At 37.9% G+C, this 11177-nt stretch overlaps 1 protein-coding gene across 1 annotated transcript in view; it reads left to right on the plus strand.

Annotated features, from left to right (window-relative positions):
• Positions 1-11177, plus strand: part of Taf4b (TATA-box binding protein associated factor 4b) — a 118999-nt gene that overhangs the window by 55706 nt on the left and 52116 nt on the right. The window contains exons 12-13 of the mRNA XM_021150590.2: positions 1310-1435; positions 5304-5360. Of these exons, the coding sequence (XP_021006249.1) occupies positions 1310-1435; positions 5304-5360 (183 nt within the window). The remainder of the gene's footprint in view (positions 1-1309; positions 1436-5303; positions 5361-11177) is intronic.

The following is an 11177-nucleotide window of genomic DNA, read 5'->3' on the forward strand; positions in this document are numbered from 1 at the left end:
TAAAAATTTAATTTAAGAAGAATCTTGGGCATATGAAATCTCTTAGTCTAAGTTAATTGAAGCAGCCGTAAGCATCAGGATAAAGTGGAGATGGAATAGTACCGTGCTGGGTTCCAAGCCTAGCACTTACAATTGAGCTCAGTGTTTAGTTGTTTTGGCTGTAAGAGTCTCCCCCAGGTGTTGACTGCTGAGGCAGGAGACGGGTATGTGTTGATTGGGAAAGGCCTTTCCGCTGAGTCCCAGACAAACCACATGTATTTGTATTTGTATGTGTATGTGTATTTGTATTACTTGTATTTGTATTTGTATTTTAGAGGGAGTTGCATGGCCATGAGTGAACAAACTAGAAAACGGTTATGCATTTGTTTGTTTTTTTGGTTTTTGTTTTGTTTTGGTTTTTGGTTTTCTAAGACAGGGTTTCTCTGTGTAGCCCTGGCTGTCCTGGAGCTCACTTTGTAGACCAGGCTGGCCTCGAACTCAGAAATCTGCCTGCCTCTGCCATGGTTATGCACTTGAAAGCACTGTTTTTGTACTCATACCAGGATAAATGGGACAGTTTGAATTTTGTAATTTTATAGAATACTTAAAATAAGAAATTATAGTTTCTTGTTACAGCTCTCATTTGTAAATTATATGCTTTCCCACTACTTGGGAGTCCTAAGGCAGGATGATTTCAAGTTCCAGGGCAGCCAAATCTGTATAGTGAGAATCTGCTTATAAATAGATAAATGATAGATAGATAAATAAATAAATAAATTGTATTAAAATCATTTTAAGTAAAGTGTCTGTCTAAATTAAGGGGCTCTCCAAACCAGGCCTTTACTTTTTTAATGTTCCCCATTTTATGTTCTATTTGGATAGTTTGTTAAGAGCAAGCCAATCTAACTAGTTTTTTCCCCCTGTCATTTTCAGTGATGTGATTGTTTTTTGCTTTTCATCTAAGATTTAATTACTCATATTTATGCCTATTAAGATAGGAAATAATGTGACTAAGGGAGATTGAATTATAGGTAATGATATATTCTGTGTTCTTTTTCCTATTGTTAGGATCTGTTTGACTTAATTACTTTCCCTGTCTCTGGAGAGGCTTGCTAAGGAAATCTTTCTGAAATATAAATGCTTAACCATCTCTCAAATTTTAAGGTCAATTAAAGTTTCTGGCTTTTATTTTGTTTGCTTGTTTAACAGAATAAAAAATATTGTCTTCTGAAAAATCTAGTTTCCTATGTGTGTCGGAATTACTCTCTTTGGTATTGTTTATCATAATGCCTAATGCAAAATCGGAATCATAAGGATTTTTTTCCCCTAGGGAAGTGAAAATTACATCTTGTCTACTGATACCAGATCACAGCTCAAATTTCTTGAAAAGCTCGATCAATTGGAGAAACAGAGGAAGGATTTAGAGGAAAGAGAGATTTTACTAAAGGCAGCCAAGGTAATGCACTGTGTGATTTTTCTAGGGATGTGGTCTGACAATGTGATCATAGTTGGCTTTATTGATTGACAATATTGCTTTTATTTAAGCCTTTAGATTTCTCTTGAATTTCCTAAATTAATTTACTAATAGGGTATCTCACAACCAAGATGGTGTGGTATGGTGGTTTCAGTTTTTTAATGAGTCACAATCTTTTGTCTCCTCCCTCATATTCTTGGTACCTGATATCATTCCTATGCACCTGCCCCTATTCACAGGTTAGAATATTATACAAATTTTAGACTTTCAAGACAATACTTGGTATGTACCTAGTTGTAGTTAACAAGAATATCTTCTAAAAGATAGGAAGATTATGGTAAAATTAGGCATATTTTGAAAGCTATGGAACAAACATAAATTTGTGTAAAATGAGTTGGAGACGGGGAGTAAGAGGGGAGACAGGTGGAACGATAGACCTGTGTTCTTCCTTTAAGCTCTTTTGTAGGACTAGTAATACCTGGGTACCACATAAAAGTTCATTGCCACTACAGTTTTATGCTTTGTACCTCCAGTCTTCTTCATAGACGTAGTTGGGGCTTGCAAGAAGTTGTGAAGGCTGGCCACCAAAGTCTTAGTTTTTGTATTCAGGACCTTACTTTTAATTTTTCATATTCCTGAAAGATAATTTTTTTTTCTCAGCTACATTCTAATATCTTCTTTATTTTTGAAACAGAGTCTCTGGCTTACTTGGAACCTTCTATCTACACTAGGTTGCCCTTGAACTCTTAGTGACTGGCATCCCTCTTTCTCTTGAGTGCTGACATTAAAGACATGTAGCATCACACACAGCCCACCAACTGCTATTTTTCTGTTTTTAGTCTGTCCTGTGATGAGACAGGGTCTATGTAGTATGTAGCTCAGGCTGCCTTTGAACTCACTGTCCTGTTGCCATCTCCGAAATGCTAGAATTTACAGGAGTCAGTCATGATACTTGGCTCTTCTTTGATTTATTGTGAAACAATTTATATTAATAATATGAAAACTATACATTTTTGCCCCCTTTTAAGGAGTCCCTCATGTCCCCATAGTTTTTTTTTTTTTAAGAATTTATTTATTTTATGTGTATGAGTGCATACTGTTGCTGTCTTCAGACACACAAGAAGAGGGCATTGGATCCCATTACAGATGGTTGTGATCTGTCATGTGGTTGCTGAACTCAGGGAATTGAACTCAGGACCCCTGGAAGAGCAGTCAGTGCTCTTAACCACTAAGCCATCTCTCTAGCCCATGTCCCCACATTTTCTTGCATTTATTTCATCTCTACTCTTTTCCTTACTCTTTGTATGCAGCATACACACACACACACACACACACACACACACACACTTTGGTTTGTCGGTGTGTGTATGATCCTCTTGACATTAGTTAAAAGGGATTTTTTTGGTATATTTACAGTTCTGTAACTGTCTATACTAGACAATTCAGAGAATCTCTGGAGAGCAGTCCTGAGACACTGGCCCACAACATTAAACATTCTAGTGTGTATATGTGTAAAAGGTTGCTGGCAGTGTAACACTGCTGCCCATTGCAAAAGATACCTGTTCAAATTTCATCAGGCATCTTACTTGTCTTTTTTCTTCATGTTCCATTTTTCTTTTCAGAAATAATATTTCATTCAGTAGTTTTATCCTGTAGGTGGGAGACACTTCTAATCTCTCACATTGTTCCTTTTTGTGTTTTCATTACTCATTGATCATGTCCGACTTTTTGTCATTGAGATATTCTAGAGCCAACTTTTATTGTTCTTGACTCCATCCTAGAATCAGCCATTTCTATGGGAAATTCTACTTTTTTACTGAAGATGTTAGTCAGAAGACAGTATTAGAGAACATGCTATGTTTATTGCTTAACATTGTCACTAAATATAGGATATATTAGTGGGTAGCTCTAGGAAATATTTGTATGGTATCTCTATGTATACTCATGTACAAATATCTATACTGTGTTCTGTATCTCTATATGTTATAAAATCATGAGAGCATATGGTTACCTCTAACTTTAATCCTGCACCTCACTTTTTATATCCATAACCTATCTACTATATAAAACCTTTCTCTTGCTTGCAAGATTTCTCAGGGATCAAGAGCACTTGCTGCCAGCCTGATGGCCCACGTTTGATCCCTGGGTTCTACATGTTGGTAGTAGAGAACCAACTCCCATAAGTTGTTCTCTGACTTGTACACTTAACTTGTTCAATGATCCTCATGTGTATACACATTCATTCATTCATTCATTCATTCATTCATTCATTCATTCATTGTCTCTTCCTCTCTCCTAATAATTGCAGAACTTTTTTCTTCTGGAGTCAGTTTGCTTCCATTATTATCCTTGGAATATTTCACTTATATCCTCCATCAATGTATGTATTTGATTAGTGAGATTAATAGCTCACCAGCTCGGCTGATTGACTCCCTACTACTGTTTACTTCATGTCCATTTTATTGGCCATACTCCTTGCCATTACATCCACTGGCCTATGAGACATCTCAAACCACAAGGATATGAGACCATAGCATAGCCACTGCTCTATTGCCTCAGCCCCAGTACTGACCACTGTGCTGGGAAGGGCAGGGAGATGGGACAGTAAGGTATTCCTTCTTGAGCTTGAAGCATTATAAGCAAGAACTCAGCTATTGTTACAAGACAGTTTACTGGTTCTTAATTACTATGCAATACATAATGTTATAAACTATTGAATACTAGTCTAAATATTTTGTACCCTTTATCTAGCCTACAACACATCTGGTTGACTTGCAAAATGGAATGCAAATCTATTTGTCATTGTCATCTTTGCTGTTCTAGGCTGCTATCATCATTCTCTCCATCAGCCTCTATTCATGGCAGTTGCTTGAGAGTAGTCTAGTCATTATGTATGTGGCCTCTGCCTTCAATCGTAGATCTGTGTAGTCAATACTCTGTATGCCTAGTTGAGCCCCTTCTAAAGGGCTGCTCCAGTATACTCTCATCTTGTGCTCTGCAATATTAGTCTTCCTCCAATGGCTAATTGTTGAGGCAACACTGGACCTCCTTTCTCTATCATATTTTCTATATGCTTCAAACACATGTTTATCCTGTCAGTTATCATGCTTGCTGTAATTTGAAGGCTTTACTGTTTACTGTATCTTCTGTTAGACTGCTCTTCCCTAATGTTTTGGTGTGATTTCCTGTTTCTTGTTATGCAGACTTCTACTCAAATGTCTAACCCACTACGTAACTAAAGAAGATAAATACCACATTTCTCCTGATCATTTTTATCCCATGTTGGTTTTATAGCATGTATAAATATCAGTATTATTTTAGTAAGTGCAATAACAGATCTAAAACTCTAATAAAAATATTGGACTGTGTTTCCTATTTGTACTTTCAGAAATTACCCTTTTTTGAGAGATTTGGTTAAAGTCTAGGTGAGTTCTTGATTTTAATAGTAGTTAAAATACCATATGCTTTTCCAAAATGGCTTTACCTAAAGATGAGCCAGTGTTGGTTGTTTTCATTCATTTGTGCCCAAACTTCTTTTCCTTTCTTCTGTTCAGTCCAGTTTTCATTTTGCCATGTTCCAGCATGAACAATGTCATGCCTTGACTAGACCTGACTGACATTGTTAGCATCATTTTCAGTATGTGTTTCCTCCAGGCTAGAACTGCAGCAGCGGGCCAGATGACGAGAAGGGGGGGGGGGGCGCGAGGGCTGGAGTGGGGCTAGACCAGATCGAGGCATTGCCCCTGGAGCTAGGGTTTTCAATCACAGGAGAAATCATCATTTATTAAATATTTAATAGCAATGCTCATGTTTAGATGATTTCTATTAAAATTTTCTTTTCCTTTGACAGAGTCGCTCCAATAAAGAAGATCCAGAGCAGCTGAGATTAAAACAGAAAGCCAAAGAGGTAGGACTTTCAAGTTACTGTTCTGGTCTTTGTGTTTGAGGGAAGGTTGGCAGCCTCACTCTTGGCAATTAGGTCAGGGTTTGTTTTACTGTTGCATACCATTTGCAAAAGCCTTGGGGAAGGACAGGAACTGCTGGAGGCAAGGGCAGTACTTCAAATGAGGTCAGTGAGCTATGTGCTCTCCTTTTAAAATTTATTTCCAAGGCTTAGGCCTTTCTGGAAATGGCTCTTTGTAAACTGCAACCATATACTTGGAGGAATATAGTGTGGGATTAAAAGAAAGAAAAAAGAAACTTTTGAGATTTAGCATCTGGGACTGTACAATAGGCTACATTTTTCCAGGGTAATTGTTCGTTTTGTAAATCTGATACTGCTTATAATTCTTTGGCTGGGAGGCGGTACTGGGATTTAGTTTTAAATGGAAAATGCCTCTGGCTTTTAATTTTCTGGGCCCAGCAGTTTTCTGTTCTGGAATGGAGCCCTTGTTTCACACAGTTCATGTTTAGCTGCAGGGGTTTTAGTTTATAGCTTAGACTGGTTAAGCTTTTACTCCCAGAGGCCTCTGCATAGCAACTGTAGAAATCAACAAATAAGTTCATTTATGTCTGCAGCCTCCTCTCAGTAGCTGACTTTTTACATTTCCCAATATCCATTTCCTGACTTCTCTAGCCTCAGAGAAAAAAGCTCCACTAATTGGAGCTTATTTTAATTGAGCCTTAATATTGGATCTCACTGGAGTTGCCCCCAGAGCTACTGAGAACAGAATGAAATGAAAGTACCTAAGGTTGAAAGGATGTGTGTGTGTGTGTGTGTGTGTGTGTGTGTGTGTGTGAAATTTTTCACTTGACCTACAGATTCTTTTCCCTCCTGAATAAATCATCAAGCCTGCTCCCATTCCTGGTTAAGGATCTGACAGAACATGATAATAAAGACAATTGAGGTGTGAGATGTGTGATAGGAAGCTGAAGAAATTGGTTTCTATAGTTACTTGACTGATTTCATGCAATTTTTAAGGATCTTTGTGCTAAATCCGAGTGATTTCCTGAGCAACCTTCTTCCTTAACTGTGCCTCTTGAACTATGAAATGTGTGGTCTTTGGCATTACAGCACTTGGCACCTGGGTGCCAGCAGCAGCGGGTTATTTATTAATGTTCCAAGACCCTTATTGTTTGGATTAATGTGGGAGCTGAGGCAAGACACATGGAAATTAAAGATTCTTAGAATCACTGTGTTGTATTTTTTGTAGCATAGAGAAAGAAAGTGCATGAACTCTGGATAAAGGGGTATAATGATTAGGGCAAGAAAGGAAGAACATTAATGTGTTGGAACCAGGGTCACTTTAAGCAAATTGTTTCTTATTTTAAATTCCTTCCAGTAGAAATGTATCTAACACTTAACCTGAGAACCATATCTACCATTCTTTCTAAGCAAACCTAGATTAATGATAGATATATCTCTTCTGGGATACTTCTATCTTGGAAAGTTGATTATCTTGCCCCGTGTGTTGTTGCTTCATAAACATGTTTTTTCTTGAGCTCTGAAAGAGGTCGTTTCGTTTCCTGAAGTCACTCTGTAGCTAGCAACCTCGGAGCTGTGGGCCAGGGTGCAGCTTCTTTACTGAAGTGGAGAGCAGACCTGCTTTTGTTCTTTCCTTTGCACTTCTATTTACTGTTTCTTTTTCATGCAAGGTTAAAAGAAATATAATTTCCTTCCAGCTTTTTTTTTTTAAAGTCTTGTACAGTAAATCCACTATGATCAAAAGGAATCAAATATCTTGGCCTGGGTCAAAGAAGACAGCCCTTCTGTAGTATTTATTTTTGCAAAGTTGTTAGTTTCAAAGCTAAATATTCTCATTTTTGTCTTCCTTCTATCCCTTTAAGGGTCATACACATGGGTATTTTGATTATAGAATATTATCTCTACCTTATCTCTGGAGTTGAGATATTCTCTTATAAAGTAATTTATAAAGGTATGCACTTATAGAAGTTGTAATACTGTAGTTTGTTGTTTTGGTATTAAGTAAAAGTTTTCTTGATTTAATTGGAAGATTGGTGCTGTGTTGTAGTGGTTGTTCTTATTAGAGCAGCTTTGTTTCCCATTGCAAACTGGTCGCTGGAAGTGGACCAATGACAGCATTATAAATGTGGAATCACAAAGGACCTGCTTAAAGAAGTTGTAGGCTTTGTTTAGGCTAGGAAATGTGTCAGCAAGGATGTTTATCATGTTTGAAATCATGCCTAAATCTAGATTTTTGAATTGTTAATGACTACAGCTTTGATACTGATAGTCCTCTTAGGGTTTTCCTTTTTTTCTTCTAAAATAATTTTTAGAAACTGTTTAGTTTATAGGACAATCTGTTAAATTGGCAGGTTTTTATGAAGGTATCTAGTGATTGCTTTTTTTCTTGTATTGACTTCCTCAAATGCTGCTGTTATCATCTGGCTGCCTTTGGGTTTGCCTTCAGCCTAGTCTCAGCCCAGTGCAGTGGCTCCTGCTACATACTGTTGGCTTTGACCTGATAGGTTATCCATTTAGAAACCTTACTGCTATCTAGCAAAATGTCTTGGGCCATCCGTGTAATTCAGATATTTTTATCTTAAACTTGAAGGGTATCTTTTTCAGTTTTCAGTGTGTAGTGTTTTCTGTTTGCTGAATTTGTTTTGCTGTGTTTTAGATTGTTGTTGTTTCTCTAAAAACAATTTTCACTGATGCAATTTAGGAATTAATAGATATTTTTCTAAAATGTGAATGGTGACATGCTCCTATTTTACCCTTGATTTGTGAATCTTTCAAGTACATTACTAATTGTCAGATTTAATTCCAAATACACAGGCTTAGTACATCTATCTTGCCTTTAGTGTTTTCCTTTAGTGCATCACTCCAAATTCTCTAGGGCAGGTCATCTGACCTTAAAGTTTAAGCATCCCGATTTCTTAAAGAGTTTTTAAAATATATTTTATGACCCTTATAACCATTTGGATTTCTTTTTTCTTCTTTGAGAAATGTGAGTCCTGTGGATCTGTGCAGAGTGAAAACAATTCATTCATTTTCTTTTTAACACTTAAAGGCATTCTCAGTTTCATTTGATATCAGACAATAAAGGGAAAGAAAAGGACTACAGTCATGTATGTGACAGAACATTGACTCTGCATAGCAACCTGTGGGGAAGTGATTAAAATATATGACAAATTAGAAACATATACTCTGAAATAGGATTGCTTTTCTAAAATAGATTATGAAACTGAAAATTCAGGGCACAACTCTCCTTAGACCATTATTGTATAATTAACAGAGTACTGCATATAAGGCCTCATTTCTGAATAGAAAGTATATTTTGAAAAAGGACATTTTGGTCTTTTGTTGTTGTTCTTTTATCTTTTTTTTTTTTTTTNACAACTCTCCTTAGACCATTATTGTATAATTAACAGAGTACTGCATATAAGGCCTCATTTCTGAATAGAAAGTATATTTTGAAAAAGGACATTTTTTTTTTTTTTTTTTTTTTTTTTTTTTTTTTTTTTTTTTTTTTTTTTTTTTTTTTGCCAACATTGCACTATTTAGCTCTGGTTGCCTTGGTACACTCTGTGTAGACTAGGCTGACTTAGAATTAATAGAGATCTTTCTGTCTCTGCCTCCTAAATTCTGGGTTAGAGGTGTATATCACTACCCTGGGAGGACATTATTTAGTTTTGTTCTGTTTGTTTGTTTGAGACAGGGTCTCCTTATGTAGCCTTGGATCTTTCTGTGTAGACTAGTTTGTTCTGGTCTCAAACCCACAGAGATCCATCTGGAATTAAAGGAGTGCACCACTATGCACAGCTAATCTGAATGATTCTTACTTATTACCAAGTTTAGCTGCTAGCCTGAGATGCATCAGCCACAGCCCTCAATAGATCACATCCTCTCAGTGCCTACCCTGAGTAAACCCTCCCAGATTTACAATCTTCTATGACACTACTCTCTTCTTATTAACTAGTAATATCTTAGTTCCTACTAACTTACATCAATTGTTCTAGTAAAGCAAAGGTTTCACTTAAGTGGTGTTGGTCTCTTGTTAATCATGGCTGTCTTAGTTAGGGTTTTACTGCTGTGAACAGACACCATGACCAAGGCAAGTCTTATAAAAACAACATTTAATTGGGGCTGGCTTACAGGTTCAGAGGTTCTGTCCATCATCGTCAAGGTGGGAGCATGGCAGCATCCAGGCAGGCCTGGAGCAGGCATAGCTGAGAGTTCTACATCTTCATCCAAAGGCTGCTAGTGGAAGACTGACTTCCAGGCAGAGTAAGGGTCTTAAGCCCACACCCACAGTGACACACACACCTATTCCAACAAGCCCATACCTCCAAATGGTGCCATTCCCTGGTCCAAGAATGAACAAACCATCAAATTCCACTCCTTGGCCCCCAATAGGCTTTTTCAAACATGAATCTATGGGGGCCATACCTAAATATAACATAATTTAAAAGTACATTTAGTCCAACTTCTAAAGTCCCCATAGTCTATAGAATTCTCAACAGAGTTACAAGTCCAAAGTTCAAAGTCTCTTTTGAGATTCATCCAATCACTAACTGTAATTTCCAAAACAAGGCAGAAAACCAGCTGAGCAAATTTCAAAAATCTCCATGTCTGATATCAAAGTGGTTTTCAGATCTCCACTGCTTTTTCATCTTTGTTGCTGCAACAAACTCCTTTTTCCTGTGCTGGTTCCACTCCCTGTTAGCTTTCCTCAACAGGTATCCCATGGCTTTGGCATTTTTAACATCTTTAGGTCTCCAAGGCAGGTTCAGTGTTACAACTTCTTGTATTAATGTCTGGGATCCACACAATGATCTTCTGGGCTCCTCCAAAGGGTTAGCCTCACTTCTCCAGCTCTGCCCTCTGTAGCACTCTAAACTCAGGTTGATCCACTTCACTGCTGTTGCTATTCTTGGTGATCATCCTATGGTACTGGCATTTCCAATTCACTGGAGTCTTCCACTGCAACTAGGCTTCACCAATAGCCTCTCATAGGCTCTCTTCATGGTGCCAAGCCTCAACTTCTTTGCATGACGCCTTCAGTCCTGGTCTATTAATTGCAGCTGAGGCTGCATCTTCACCAGTGGCCTTCCATGCCCTCTCACAGTACCAAGCCTCAGCTGTTCTTCATGATCCCTTCATGCCTTCAAAACCTGTACCACCTTACTCATGACTCTTACACGTTACCAAGTATAGCTGCAGCACAAGGTACAACCTTGGCTATCTCTGGAATGCAACTTCTTTGTGCTCTCAGAAAACACGTCCCAGGTTTCGCCTCAGTGATACGGGTCTGTTCTTAATCACCACTAATTTCTTAGCACCAGCTAACCAGCATCAATTGTCCCAGTAGTCCCTTTTATTCTGGACTTTGAAGCCAGAACCACCTGGATAAAGCTGCCAAATTCTGCTGCTTGCTCGCACTGGAACATGGCCGTCTTGTTTTATTACATTATCACTTTCTGTTTTCAAACTCCTTCACTGCCTAAGCTTGGCTGTCCTGGAACTTGTTCCATAGACTGACTTTGAACTGAGAGATCTGCAGGCCTATTTCCTAAACACTGGGATTAAAGGTGTGGGCCACCAAACCTGGATTTACGTTTTTCTTTACCTAAAACTTGCTCTGTTCTAGGCTGACCTTGAATTTGAGATCTTGTCTTTGCCTCCTGGGATTAAAGGCAAGTACTACCATTCCTGAATCTAAATTTAGCTGGGTAGAATCTTGTCACAAGGTTATTACCCCATAATCTGTTGTCTCCTAGAACACAGGATTCGGCTCCATTTCACTTCCTTTTTTTTTTT

Source organism: Mus caroli, chromosome 18, assembly GCF_900094665.2.
Source record: "Mus caroli chromosome 18, CAROLI_EIJ_v1.1, whole genome shotgun sequence".
In the NCBI taxonomy this organism is placed as follows: Eukaryota; Metazoa; Chordata; class Mammalia; order Rodentia; family Muridae; genus Mus; species Mus caroli.